Genomic DNA, 15387 nt, shown 5'->3' on the forward strand with positions numbered 1-15387 from the left:
GACTATAGCCCATGGTTTTGATCGTTTTTTACCCATTTTCACACCTTTTGAAAAAATATGCATTATTTATGAAGGATGCAAAATAGGTCATTTTAGGCCATTTTTAGTCAAAAAGCATAGACTATAGCCCATGGTTTTGGTTGTTTTTGACCCATTTTCACACCTTTTGAAAAAATATGCATTATTCATGAAGGATGCAAAATAGTTCATTTTTGGCCATTTTTAGTCAAAAGGCATGGACTATAGCCCAAGGTTTTGGTCGATTTTGACCCATTTTCACACCTCTTGAAAAAATATGCATTATTTATGAAGGGTGCAAAATAAGTCATTTTAGGCCATTTTCAGCCAAAAAGCATAGACTATAGCCCATGGTTTTGATCGATTTTGACCCATTTTAACACCTTTTGAAAAAAATGCATTATTCATGAAGGATGCAAAATAGGTCATTTTTGGCCATTTTCAGCCCAAAAGCATGGACTATAGCCCATGGTTTTGATCGTTTTTTACCCATTTTCACACCTTTTGAAAAAATATGCATTATTTATGAAGGATGCAAAATAGGTCATTTTAGGCCATTTTTAGTCAAAAAGCATGGACTATAGCCCATGTTTTTGGTCCATTTTGACCCATTTTCACACCTTTTGAAAAAATATGCATTATTTATGAAGGGTGCAAAATAAGTCATTTTAGGCCATTTTCAGCTAAAAAGCATAGACTATAGCCCATGGTTTTGATCGATTTTGACCCATTTTCACACCTTTTGAAAAAATATGCATTATTCATGAAGGATGCTAAATAGGTCATTTTTGGCCATTTTCAGCCCAAAAGCATGGACTATAGCCCATGGTTTTGGTCGTTTTTTACCCATTTTCACACCTTTTGAAAAAATATGCATTATTTATGAAGGATGCAAAATAGGTCATTTTAGGCCATTTTTAGTCAAAAAGCATAGACTATAGCCCATGTTTTTGGTCCATTTTGACCCATTTTCACACCTTTTGAAAAAATATGCATTATTCATGAAGGATGCAAAATAAGTCATTTTAGGCCATTTTTAGTCAAAAAGCATAGACTATAGCCCATGTTTTGGTCGATTTTGACCCATTTTCACACCTTTTGAAAAAATATGCATTATTTATGAAGGATGCAAAATAGGTCATTTTAGGCCATTTTTAGTCAAAAAGCATAGACTATAGCCCATGTTTTTGGTCGATTTTGACCCATTTTCACACCTTTTGAAAAAATATGCATTATTTATGAAGGATGCAAAATAGGTCATTTTTGGCCATTTTCAGCCCAAAAGCATGGACTATAGCCCATGCTTTTGGTCGATTTTGATCCATTTTCACACCTTTTGAAAAAATATGCATTATTTATGAAGGATGCAAAATAGGTCATTTTAGGCCATTTTCAGCCCAAAAGCATGGACTATATATAGCCCATGGTTTTGGTTGTTTTTGACCCATTTTCACACCTTTTGAAAAAATATGCATTATTCATGAAGGATGCAAAATAGTTCATTTTTGGCCATTTTTAGTCAAAAGGCATGGACTATAGCCCATGGTTTTGATCGATTTTGACCCATTTTCACACCTTTTGAAAAAATATGCATTATTCATGAAGGATGCAAAATAGTTCATTTTTGGCCATTTTTAGTCAAAAGGCATGGACTATAGCCCAAGGTTTTGGTCGATTTTGACCCATTTTCACACCTTTTGAAAAAATATGCATTATTTATGAAGGGTGCAAAATAAGTCATTTTAGGCCATTTTCAGCCAAAAAGCATAGACTATAGCCCATGGTTTTGATCGATTTTGACCCATTTTCACACCTTTTGAAAAAATATGCATTATTCATGAAGGATGCAAAATAGGTCATTTTTGGCCATTTTCAGCCCAAAAGCATGGACTATAGCCCATGGTTTTGATCGTTTTTTACCCATTTTCACACCTTTTGAAAAAATATGCATTATTTATGAAGGATGCAAAATAGGTCATTTTAGGCCATTTTTAGTCAAAAAGCATAGACTATAGCCCATGTTTTTGGTCCATTTTGACCCATTTTCACACCTTTTGAAAAAATATGCATTATTCATGAAGGATGCAAAATAGTTCATTTTTGGCCATTTTTAGTCAAAAGGCATGGACTATAGCCCAAGGTTTTGGTCGATTTTGACCCATTTTCACACCTCTTGAAAAAATATGCATTATTTATGAAGGGTGCAAAATAAGTCATTTTAGGCCATTTTCAGCCAAAAAGCATAGACTATAGCCCATGGTTTTGATCGATTTTGACCCATTTTCACACCTTTTGAAAAAATATGCATTATTCATGAAGGATGCAAAATAGGTCATTTTTGGCCATTTTCAGCCCAAAAGCATGGACTATAGCCCATGGTTTTGATCGTTTTTTACCCATTTTCACACCTTTTGAAAAAATATGCATTATTTATGAAGGATGCAAAATAGGTCATTTTAGGCCATTGTTAGTCAAAAGGCATGGACTATAGCCCATGGTTTTGATCGATTTTGACCCATTTTCACACCTTTTGAAATAATATGCATTATTTATGAAGGATGCAAAATAGGTCATTTTGGGCCACTTTTTTGTGGGGAAAAGGATGATTCATAGTTTCTTTTACAGCATAAATATTATTCACAAGGAAAAAACTCTTTATTCTTTCACTCTATTACATAACGTACCCTATTTTGGGCAATTTTAATGCCCTATAAAATGAAAGCACTCTGAGTGCATTGCAGTTTTTTCAGGATTTTCTTCCCATTAATTAAAAATATACATGAACTCGTACAAGATTTTGATTTTGATTGAAATTATAATTTCCTGATAATCATAGCGGAGGCTCCGCCTCCTCCATTACAGATGCCAGCCAATCCGAGTGCACCAGGTGCTAAATTATGAACCAGATGGCAGATGAGACGCGCGCCAGACATACTGGAACAAAATAGATTGGTAGATGGTTGTTAGTATTATCAGCATCATTAGCATAATTATTAATTAAAATTGTCATCATTGTAATGACATCATCAGATGATAAGCAATGACTCTAACATTACCATCGTGATAATCACATTCATCACCATCATTGATTGACATCATCATCATCTTCATCCTCAACATCATCGACAACATCATCATAATCGACACTCATTATCATTACGATCATCGACACCTTTATCATTTTCATCATCATTATCATCATGATTACCATCATCATCATCATCATCATCAATTTCACCATCATTGTGACCAACATTGTTGTCACTACATCATTATCATCATCATCGACACCTTCATCATCATCATCACACTTTCATCATCATCATCGACACCATCATCATCAACACCTTCATCATCACCATCATCAACACCATCATCATCATCATCAACACCTTCATCATCATCATCATCAACACCTTCATCATCATCATCAACACCTTCATCATCATCATCATCAACACCATCATCATCAACACCTTCATCATCATCATCATCAACACCTTTATCATTAACATTACATCATCATCATTGTTGTTACCATCATCACTGTCGACATCATCAAGATCAACATCATTATCAACATCATCGTCATCACAAACATCATCACCATCATCATCCCAAAGACAAACAAATCTTATCCACACCTACAAAATCATCTCCCAACACTCACTCCAACCCCCACAACTAAATCACCATCATCATCACCACCATCAACATTATCCCTTCTCCAGCATATTCCAGCAACATATCAAATGTTACAGTATACAGCTAATATAAAACAGTTTGGTGAAAGTTCTGTTGCATGTTGCGCCAAAGTTCGGATTGCATAAAGGCAATGTGGATTCAATCAGCGAAAAGTCACGACAATATGATCATTTTCCTTAACTTTGTCTGCAAATATTTTCTTTGGTGCTGAGATTATTTACATATAAATAAAATACATTCTAAGCTTAGCAAGCAACAAGCAAGATGTAGCATGAGGCGTGTGACAAAACCTTCACCAACCCTATTTATAAAATAGCTGTTATAAATGTTGCGTTCTGATTGGCTGGGAACACATGCTTCATGAGAGCATGCATCACACGCACACACTTTCAGTTGCGTCATTCCTATCTATAATAATGGTTATTGTAATTTGTATTTCATATTAAAAAAATAACTTGCTGTGCTGTGTGGAGTTATTAAGCACTTGGGGATTGACAGAACATTTCAGAAGTGTCGAGAAACACCCCGCTATGCGTCTTTCTTCTCCTAACATTTCTCTCGTGTTCTGCCAACCCCCATGTGCTTTATGACTGCACAAAGCATGCGCACCCATGCATATCAAATATACATGTACTTACCCAATAGGATGTCCCAGAGAGACAGCCCCTCCATGGATATTCACTTTACTGGGATCCAAGTCCATAATCTGGAACAACACACAGTAACGTCAAGATGATTCTTCTCATGGTGCCCTTCACATCAATTTATTGTCATGGTCCAAAAACATCGACCTGCGACTTGAGAGTTGTATGTATAGGAGTTCAATTCATGGTAGCGTGTGAAAGAAAGGCCAATTCAGTGTGAATTAGACAAAGGTCAAATGTCGGACTTCACATGAGCCGAACCTAATGAAAGAGACTGCCTTGTTATCAATTGTTTTTAATGCATATGACTAATGTAGTTCAATGTTTGACCTGAGTCTAATTCACACCAATTTGGCCCATCTTCACTCACACACACACACCACCATAAATTAAACTTTCATAAATACAACTCTTAACTCCAGAGGTTGAATTTGATTAGCGGCCTTTTAGCCCCAAGCTCACACTTGTTCTAATAGATTTCTGACTTATTTTCTTTTAATGAAAAAGGGGATGAAATATACTGTAATTGTTTTGGAAGTATGGTGTTCCATAAGGGTTACAACATCAATTAATGAACACGTTCATTTCCCGTGTACATGAGACCTTGTTAAATTGGTACTGTTAAATTTACATTAGCCATTGGCTGATGAAGGCAGTAGTATGTGACCGGACACGATAATAACTTATTATTATTTGTTGTGAAGTGTTCAGTGTGAAGTGTTTCCTCCCTCCATAAAAATCAACATGTAAGTTGAGCGTTGTGTGCATAGAACATTAAATGTAGTGGTAGTGCGTGTGAGTGAAAAGTGTCCCCAATTAGTGCGAAAGCGCTAGAACGACTAGACACTTAAATGAAAGTGATTTATTTATTATTTTATTTTCAGGTTGTCCAGGTGAGTGCAGTCCTGAGAAAGAATGTTGTTGGTGGTGACTGACGTTTCGAGAAAATGATTTCTCACTGGCTCTGAACATAACTTCTGCTCAGGTTGTCGAAACGTCAGTCATGCACCACCAACAACAGTCTTTCTCAAGACTACACTCACCTGGACAATCTGAACACTTACTTCATAACAAACTTCAACACCTAGGTTCAAATCATTTACTTTTATTATTTTTGATCAGTGTCCACTATAATTTTCTGTATTTTAATGCTATGCCTCATTACGAAACCTTAATTATAAACACTATAATATTCATATTTACCTTGATGTTAGCCAAGGTGACAGCACTGAATGCTTCATTGATCTCCCACATAGATATATCCTCCTTCTTAAGGTGTGTTTGCTTTAATACCTGCAAAAAAAAAAAAATTTAAGGTATAATTTATTGAATCACAGAAATATTAAAAAGATAAGCCCTGAAAGTACAACATCAAATACACGCTTCTTAAAATTGTCTCGAATGTGAGACTAACATGGAAATACAAAAAAAAAGCAAATTCGGTCAAAAATTAGTGTGATTTAATTGAGTTGCCATCTTGGATTCAAATCGAAAAGTTTTCACCAGATAAATTCTACTTTTTGTTATTTTTTAAAAATCAAAAACTTTCAAAATGAAAATCCATTTCCAATGAAAAAGCAATTTGAACGTTATATGTAACAGCCTCATATGTTAAATAGGCAAATTTATGCGTGGACAAAATTGCATAAGCAAAAATTTTCCGTGTGCGAAAATACTGTAATTCTCTTGGGTAACCACCTTGGTTTCGTTTCCAGTTGTCGTTATCCCACGAAGGGTTTTTGCACTGATTTATACCTCTATTTAGCAGCCATATGTCAATTCCCCCAAGGGTGGCCAGAAATACAACCATGACTCAGGTCAACTTAATCAAATTGAAGGCATATGGAAGTGCAGCGGTAGCATTTATGCCTGACCCCAGAGCAAAGCTCTAACAAGATCCAGGTAACTACCTTACCTTAGGCATGGCAGCTGCTGGTGCAATGGGGAAATCTATTGGAGCAACTGCTGCATCAGCAAAACCTTAGAACAGAGATTATGGATTATATTAGGAAGAATTAAGAAATATAAAAGATCGCTCATGTCTAACCCTTCCCTCCCTCCCCTTCCCGTCATACTGCCATCATCCTCTGCTTACCTATGATACTTGCAAGAGGCTTGACATTGAGTCCAACCCTTCCCTCCCTACTCCACCCTCCCTACTCCACCCTCCCCTCCCTCCCCTCCCCATCATACATGTACTGCCGTCATCCTCTGCTTACCTATGATACTTGCAAGAGGCTTGACATTGAGTCTCTCGGCAGCTTCTCTGGTCATCAGGACAACAGCAGCTCCACCATCGTTAAGTGTGCTGGCATTACCAGCTGTGATGGTGCCTGGAACACAAAAAAAAATGGTGGCCTTCTTACTAACTTGGCCCACTTGCATTTGGTTTTAAGAGGCCACATTCCAGGTAAAATATAGAATGGTTGAATTTATTACCATTATAGTTGAAGTGCTACAATGGAAGTTTGATGTCTAACTCACCAACTACCATTTCAACGACTGTCAAGCAATATCTTCTGGGAGATTTGAGATTTGAAAATGTTGATCCTCTAATAGATATAATGATGAAAAAAATGCTAGTCGTTGAACGAGATATCAAAATTCACTGGCTGCACTTCATCAATAAAGGTAGTAATTAGTTTTTATTGGGGTTTGTATAACACTATCCAACATGGCTGCTATGCCTTTTGTCGTTTCATTGTCTTAGGAATGTCAATAAATAGATGTAAGCAAGGTTTTAAGCACTAGTTGAAGTTTTCTTACCATTTTCCTTTTTGAAGACAGCTCTCAGGGTTGGTAATTTGTCAAAGTTGACATTTTTGTATTCTTCATCTTCTTGAAATACAACATCAGGTTTGCCTGATAGGGGTCAAAAGGCACTATTATTATGGGTATAAACTTATATAATTTATATATAAACTTATATTTTACAACCACCACTCTCTGTAAGGGCTCTTACGTAAGGTTCCCTCCACACGCACTACCACTACATTCTATATTTACAACTTACAACACTCAACTCACATGTTGATTTTTACAGAGGGAGGAAACCAGAGAACCCAGAGAAATCCCTCGTGGCAAGGGAGAGAACGACACATCAAACAAACTCAATTCACATATGAGCCAAGGCTTGAAACCAGACCACTTGGAGAGAGGCAAGCATAAACCACTACCCCCACCCATGCCTCTCATGCCTTACCTCTCACCTTTGGGGTCTCAGGTTTGATTCCTGGACTCAGCGTCACATACGAGTGCATTTATTCAATGAAATTGCGAAACTGAATTTTCAAACTGAAGTGCTTTAGGATTTAATTTTTTGCAACATCGTGAAATTAAAGCCTTGCAAAATATGCGACCTCCAAAATCTCAACATTGACAAGTTGTTAAAATTTTATGTAATAATTACCTCTCTTTTGAGGAATACTAACAGGTACGATTTCATTTTTGAACTTTCCAGCCTAAGACAATAGCATTATGTTAATGGACTTATCCCGAATTTGCTTGACTGGTCACGAAACAATGGTTTCAAGTTGAGGTTGAACTTGAGGAATAAAAGAATCAAGTTCAGTTTCAACTTCAAACCATTGTTTCGTGGTCAGTCAAGCGAATTCGGGATAGGTCTATTATATATATCACCAGCAACCCAGTGAAACCATGATTAATGATATACATACATATATACAGTGTGTAACAGCGTAAGAGAGAAATATTGATCACCGATCACAGTTACAGTGCAATTCACATTACTTCACCCCGGCGGGTTGGGAAGTTCGTTCGCAAGTTCCCAAGTTGATAACGAACTTTGGAACTTCAAGTGAACAAAGTTCAGTGAACCGTGAACTGTTAGCATCTATATTTTGATGAAGTTTGATTCTTATTTGAAAAGATTCACTTTTGGTAATTTTGAGAAAAATTGTATGTCAGCTCACTGCAAGGGCAGATCCAGGGGGGATCAAAGGGTCTGAAGCCCCTCTTTAGAAGAAAAGAGACAAAAAAAATTGAAGAATTAGATGCTTTTTTTATTGTTTTCTGTTGTGTTGACGGAAGAAACTCAATTAGTCCCCCTAAACTCAATAAGCCCCACCCAAAATTTTGGCTAGATCCGCCCTTGTGCCAGGTTTGTTGCATTAAGTTGTCAGTACAATAGCAGTGTTGGTGTTCTTAAGGTGGAAAATGTAATTTTGCTTTATGAGTTACTTGATGTTTCTAGCTCTAAAAAACGTTCCAGAACAAGGAAGTCTTTGATTAGTCATGGATTTTTAACAGGTAGAGTGAGTAATCTGTGAAAAATTTAACTTACAAAATTGTACAAATTAGTGCAAAGTTTTGTAGGTCCACATGTACGGTCTACTGAGGTCTACTAAACTTACCAATTTGTACAAACTTGTGCATTTTCTATGGGGTTGTTTTTTAGGGATGTATGGTATCCCGGGTGGGGGGGGGGGGGTACTCCCCTATATTTGCTATACGGGTATGTGCCGCCCTATAGGGTATGGTTTTTCGGCTTTTGGGTCTGGGGTAGGGTATCATTTTTGGACATTTTGTCTGGGATAGGGTATCATTTTTGTCTGGGATAGGGTTAACGATTTGGTCGTTTTTGTCTGGCGAGTAGGCTACACTTTCTGACGGCACAAAAACAATTAAAACGTTAATAAATATTGATTACAATCTATTGAATAGCTGTTTTTCCCTCTATTAGTCTAGGGTATGTAAAATCAAAATTTTAGGTCTGGGATAGGGTCAGGGTTTTGAGGTCCTGGCGGCACACCCCTACCCAAGTTGGGGGGTAGTACCCCCCCAGGGTATGGTATGAACTCTGCTATCAGGTAATTTAGTAGATATGAAATTATTAATATACTGACCTCCCAAGCTGCCGTAGACCTTCTGTAGGAAGAAAGAGCATACTCATCTTGCTCTTCTCTCGTTATGTTGTACTTCGATGCTGTGTTTTCTGCACAACTTCCCTTCAAAGGTTAATAAGAGTTATGCAAATAATTGCTAATTATCACTTCGTAAAAGTGTTAAAGCTGCACACAAGTAACTCTACTAACTTGGAAGACTTTTTCTTATTACACTGTGTTACTTATTCCCTCTAGTTGTTGGCTTACCATATGGATTTGATTGTACACGTCCCACAGACCGTCTTTGACAATAGCATCCTAAAAATAAAATGTATAATTATGTGAAGCAAAATACATGCACATCTTTCTGCAATGCAAGCTGTAGAAATGTACATGTAGAGGCTGATACTACTGTAGGTAGACAGAACAATAAACCGTAGGAATGACAGTCATGCAGGCAAGTGGGAAGTAGGGAAGGAGTAAGCTGTAGAAATGTATGTAGAGCCTAATACTAGGTAGACAGATCAACAAAGTGACAGAACGACAGCTATGCAAGCAGTTGGCAAGTAATAGATCAAAAACAAGTGCGAGTGTTTGATCAGGGCATCCAAACACTGAGAAACAGATGAAAGCATGAGGCCATTTGGCGAGTGCTCTTATTGTTTCCAGGTGTTTGGATGCCCTGATCAAATACAAAGCACAAGTTTTTGAACTGACTTCTCAAACTTGTTATAATTCATTTTTTCTTGCATCTTGTGAGGCTAAAAATTCCTTTGCAATTATTCGTTTATTTGTTAGTGTTTTGATAGGTGTCTTGATCCATTTTTGATCAAGTATCAAGGTGCGTGCATGTGACTACATTGCAAAGTCGCCATTGGTCATTGACGTTATGAATTATTAATGAGTTTGAGAAGGAAGGAAGGAATGAAGGGAGATGGATAGATGGACAGACAGACAGACAGTTAACGAGCTCACCTCCATCAAATGGCCACCATAAGTAGGTGCATCCCTGGATACTAGAAATGGAACATTCGACATGCTCTCCATACCCCCAGCTACCATTACTTCCTGGAAAAAATAAGGAGTGAATAAATGAAAGAGTGAAAAATGGATGGACGGATTGAGGGATGAAGTGATGGAGGGATGAAAGATGGATCGAGGTATGGATGTTCAGATAGACAGACAGAGGGATGGAGGGAGGGAGGGAGGAAGGGAGGGAGGAAGAGGGGAAGGGATAAGAGGAGAGTGGAAAGAAATGAAATCACTATATATAGAAGAGTAAAGTCTTTCAATGTCAGAGAGAATGTTAATGACAAACATCATCATAACATATTTGCCAACCAACTACTCCATCTCTTTACTCTTGCATTTCTCCTATCAAATGATCCAACAAATTACAGAACCACTTGTACTCTAAGAAATGCTCTCTGCTACAAGATATTTGTAAGCTTCTTAGCAGAAAATCTTAAAGACATTTGATGGATAGTCCTGTACGAACCTGGCTGCCACACTGCAAGCTTTGAGCCGCCATCATGATGGATTTCATCCCAGATGCGCATACTTTGTTTATGGTTGTACAAGGAGTAGAGGTAGGGATTCCTGTAAACGATATATCACTATTTTAGTATAACAGGATGTTAATAACAAGGTAAAGCTGTCAATGTGTTGTTAATACAGTGTTGGTAGGTTGGTGGGTGCTTGTCGGTAGGGTATTGGTAGGTTGGTGGGTGCTTGTTGGTAGGGTATTGGTAGGTTGGTGGGTGCTTGTTGGTAGGGTATTGGTAGGTTGGTGGGTGCTTGTTGGTAGGGTATTGGTAGGTTGGTGGGTGCTTGTCGGTAGGGTATTGGTAGGCTGGTGGGTGCTTGTTGGTAGGGTATTGGTAGGTTGGTGGGTGCTTGTTGGTAGGGTATTGGTAGGTTGGTGGGTGCTTGTTGGTAGGGTATTGGTAGGTTGGTGGGTGCTTGTTGGTAGGGTATTGGTAGGTTGGTGGGTGCTTGTTGGTAGGGTATTGGTAGGTTGGTGGGTGCTTGTTGGTAGGGTATTGGTAGGTTGGTGGATGCTTGTTGGTAGGGTATTGGTAGGTTGGTGGATGCTTGTTGGTAGGGTATTGGTAGGTTGGTGGGTGCTTGATGGTAGACTGTTGTTAGGTTGGTGGGTGCTTGATGGTAGACTGTTGTTAGGTTGGTGGGTGCTTGATGGTAGACTGTTGTTAGGTTGGTGGGTGCATCTTCATTCAGTTTTTAGGTAAATTCAGAACCACCTTTATCTAAAATTCTGAAAGCATCAGAAGAACACCCATTATGGCATGCTTGGAGCTGTTCAACTGTTTATCTTACCTGCACCAAGTGCTGCTTGTCTTGTCGGAGCTTGCCCTTCACCTGCAGTACATACATTACCCATATACACCTCTTGTACCTGTTCTGGAGAAATCCCTGTTGCAAACAAAACACAACCATTCATTAGCTTCTTAGTTAGAGTTAATATATTTTCAGCATTACTAGTCTGTAGAGTATGTTGAGTCTCTCCCTTGATTTGATAGCTTTTCCCCAGCAAAGTGTAACAAACTAAATTCCATGTTGTGAGTAGAGTTTGTTAGGGCTTTCCTTATGATTGAAGTGTATTTCTCCAGATTCTACCATTTTACTCCCTATGCAAAACCTAACCAATTCCAATCTGATATATGAGTTAGCCATGCCCTGACTAAGATCAGCCCAGAGGTTGTTTCAGGGCTCTATCTATGAGTTAGCCATGCCCTGACTTAGATCAGCCCAGAGGTTGTTTCAGGGTTCAGACAATGAGTTAGCCATGCCCTGACTTAGATCAGCCCAGAGGTTGTTTCAGGGTTCTATCTGTGAGTTAGCTGTGCCCTGACTTAGATCAGCCCAGAGGTTGTTTCAGGGTTCTATCTGTGAGTTAGCCATGCCCTGACTTAGATCAGCCCAGAGGTTGTTTCAGGGTTCTATCTGTGAGTTAGCTATGCCCTGACTTAGATCAGCCCAGAGGTTGTTTCAGGGTTCAGACAATGAGTTAGCCATGTCCTGACTTAGATCAGCCCAGAGGTTGTTTCAGGGTTCAGACAATGAGTTAGCCATGTCCTGACTTAGATCAGCCCAGAGGTTGTTTCAGGGTTCTATCTGTGAGTTAGCCATGCCCTGACTTAGATCAGCCCAGAGGTTGTTTCAGGGTTCTATCTGTGAGTTAGCCATGCCCTGACTTAGATCAGCCCAGAGGTTGTTTCAGGGTTCAGACAATGAGTTAGCCATGTCCTGACTTAGATCAGCCCAGAGGTTGTTTCAGGGTTCTATCTGTGAGTTAGCCATGCCCTGACTTAGATCAGCCCAGAGGTTGTTTCAGGGTTCAGACAATGAGTTAGCCATGTCCTGACTTAGATCAGCCCAGAGGTTGTTTCAGGGTTCTATCTGTGAGTTAGCCATGCCCTGACTTAGATCAGCCCAGAGGTTGTTTCAGGGTTCAGACAATGAGTTAGCCATGTCCTGACTTAGATCAGCCCAGAGGTTGTTTCAGGGTTCTATCTGTGAGTTAGCCATGCCCTGACTTAGATCAGCCCAGAGGTTGTTTCAGGGTTCAGACAATGAGTTAGCCATGTCCTGACTTAGATCAGCCCAGAGGTTGTTTCAGGGTTCTATCTGTGAGTTTGCTATGCCCTAACTAAGATCAGCCCAGAGGTTGTTTCAGGGTTCAGACAATGAGTTAGCCATGCCCTGACTTCGATCAGCTCAGAGGTTGTTTCAGAGTTCAATACGTGAGTTAACCATGCCTCATTGATAAGCCTAGAGGTTGTTTCAGGGTTCAATCTGTGAGATAGTGTGGCTTGCCTTTTATCAGCCCAGAGGGGCTCAATAAATTGAAGATGTTTGAAGGTACCAAAGTATAGAATCTTTATATTTCTATTTACCTGCTCTCTCAATAGCACCTTTGATGGCTACAGTACCAAGTTTAGTAGCTGGTACACTTGCTAGTTTGCTTCTAAAAGACCCAACCGCAGTCCTGGCCGCACTTACAATGACAACTTCCTAAAGAAAAAAAATTCCAGTTCAATGACGTGAAAACAAAATCCCTTTGCTTACTTCTAACAAAAAATATCAGAATGCATTTAAAGTCTGAACTTGAACCTAAATCCAAGGTTTCTTCACAAATAAAGTACTAAGTCCCTCCCCACCCCTTGAAAAACAAACCCTTTCTGTGGGGGAGGTATGGAGATTTTACAGACTACATAACTACATAATATACCCTCCTCAGACTCCCCCCCCACCCCCCCCCCTTCACCTTGGAAATTCCAATTCCTTTCTGTGATAGAAGTATGAGAGTTATTTGGAATGTTCTTTGAAAGAAGATTATAAAGATCATTAAACTCCTCCTTCAACAAGAACTTTCCAATCAATGTTGCATTTCACCCTTCTAAGTGACAGATGATTGACAGCCACTCGTACACTTGAAATGCATGATATATTTACACCACAGGGAACCAAATCTCAGTTTTTGTTTCAAAATATTTAAAGCTAATGTACATTGTTAGTGGTTAAAACAAATCATTTTTCTAATTTTTTTTTTTTCGGAAAAGAAAGTGGCACTTTAACAGCGCACACTATTCATGTATCTTTAAAAAGGCCATTTCACAGATCCCGTTACTCAACCTCAGCCTTGTCAGCATGTAATATATTCTTTAGAAATTGCCTACAACCTGTGAAATTTTTAAGTGTTTCAATTGTTCACTGATGTGTAAATTCCTTTCATTACTGCAGACTGTAGTCAAATTGTAAAGAATAATTACACGATGACGAGGCTGAGGTTGAGTAATGGGATCCGTGAAATGGCCTATTAGTATTATCATACTAATGATTTAGATGATACTTCATCTTTACTAACAAAACCAATGTAATATGCCAATCATTTTTACAAGAGCTTGCCACAAGTTGCTTTGTGTCACCAGTCAATCACTTGCTGGTCGACACATAAATAACAAAGGCTTACATGTATGTCACATGAAGTGTGGCTATAATATGTGCTTCGTTTGCATGCCATGATTCTTTTACACCTTAACATATCTATTTATCGTTCTAACCTCTATTTACATGTACCAAGTTTTTCCACAGCTACGAAGAGTTATTATAAATATTTAATAAAAATAACTAGATCATAAAGTAAGCTAACAAATTAATTATGAGACTTCAAGACCAAAAAAAAAAAAATATTTAAAAACAAAATATTGATGAACACACAAAAAAAGTTTTTAGAACAAAAGAAAAAGACAAAAATCACACGTCCGACGTGTACAGTAAGCCACAGTAATAGAAACTTGAAAGCTAAAAAATATTTAATTCTGTTTAAATTTTGAACTCTCAAGAAGCCATATCGTCTATAAAAACCTATGCTTGAGTACTACAATATTCATTCCCTTCAAGTATGAACATTTATTCTGATCTTATTTAAAGTTTAAACTATTTCATATTTTTAAAAAATTTTAAATTTATGATCGTACTCACGTGTAAATGAGGATGGGAAGAGTTGTTAGAAAATCTCCTAGAATGCGTAAATAACTATAATTTATGTTAAGAAAAAACAAAAATTATGTGTAGGTGCTAGAATGAAGACATATTTGTGGTTTAAAGGTGTTTTTTGTTTAAAAAAGGATACAAAATTCCGAGGAACTCTAGACATTTTTATCATCGTGGCCGCCATCTTGAATCCCAAGGAACTATGGATCAAATGATTAGCATATTTTGATTCGAATCCCTCACGGTCCTATATGATGATATACATCCAGGGAACCCGCAACTTCGGGGTTCAATATACGATATACTGATCGACACTCTTGTGTTTTTATGTTTGTTTCCTCGTCAATTTTCCTATTGATAGACACTTTGGGGAATTAACGGAATCGACTGAAATTTTCCTTCCAAAATCATAAGAGTCCTTTTGTGTGTTGTGACCTCCGCAAACCTCGCTACTCGGCACTCCTTCACACGCTTCAGAAGACGCCTTCTGTCGATGTAATTTCTAAAATAAATTTACTTTGGTGTCCTTTTGAGTGTGTTGATATCATTGTAAAACTCGCTACTCCGCACTCCTTCACACGCTTCATTTACCAGCCCTCATTTTGACCAAATCACAGCCTTTATTTTGCTCAAACCTTAATTCAATTCCCAATTTTTGT

General features: G+C 38.1%; 1 protein-coding gene across 1 annotated transcript; it reads right to left on the minus strand.

Annotated features, from left to right (window-relative positions):
• Positions 1 to 2649: 2649 nt before the first annotated feature.
• LOC116304251 (acetyl-CoA acetyltransferase, mitochondrial) lies at positions 2650 to 15014 on the minus strand. Its single transcript, XM_031713959.2, has 15 exons — positions 14868 to 15014; positions 14717 to 14770; positions 13129 to 13246; positions 11549 to 11644; positions 10710 to 10810; positions 10187 to 10279; positions 9479 to 9529; positions 9233 to 9334; positions 7777 to 7828; positions 7134 to 7229; positions 6587 to 6700; positions 6283 to 6347; positions 5571 to 5660; positions 4362 to 4429; positions 2650 to 2952 (listed from the first exon to the last, which is right to left on the minus strand). Exons 1-15 carry the CDS (start codon positions 14910 to 14912, stop codon positions 2832 to 2834), a joined length of 1266 nt encoding a protein of 421 aa, XP_031569819.1. The 5' UTR covers positions 14913 to 15014; the 3' UTR covers positions 2650 to 2831.
• Positions 15015 to 15387: the final 373 nt, after the last annotated feature.

Source organism: Actinia tenebrosa, unplaced genomic scaffold (genome assembly GCF_029948245.1).
Source record: "Actinia tenebrosa isolate PJP-AT-01 unplaced genomic scaffold, QUT_ActTen_1.0 PGA_scaffold1__47_contigs__length_23844297, whole genome shotgun sequence".
In the NCBI taxonomy this organism is placed as follows: domain Eukaryota; kingdom Metazoa; phylum Cnidaria; class Anthozoa; order Actiniaria; family Actiniidae; genus Actinia; species Actinia tenebrosa.

What these genes read in the sequence shown, in the direction of transcription:
- LOC116304251 (XM_031713959.2), bottom strand. Translation starts at nt 14,912, where the DNA reads ATGGCGGCCACGATGATAAAAATGTCTAGAGTTCCTCGGAATTTT. An exon ending in GCTTGCAGTGTGGCAGCCAG is followed by an intron (nt 10,280 to 10,709) that starts GTTCGTACAGGA and finishes TATTTTTTCCAG; the next exon opens with GAAGTAATGGTAGCTGGGGG. An exon ending in CAGCAGCTGCCATGCCTAAG is followed by an intron (nt 5,661 to 6,282) that starts GTAAGGTAGTTA and finishes TTTTTTTTGCAG; the next exon opens with GTATTAAAGCAAACACACCT.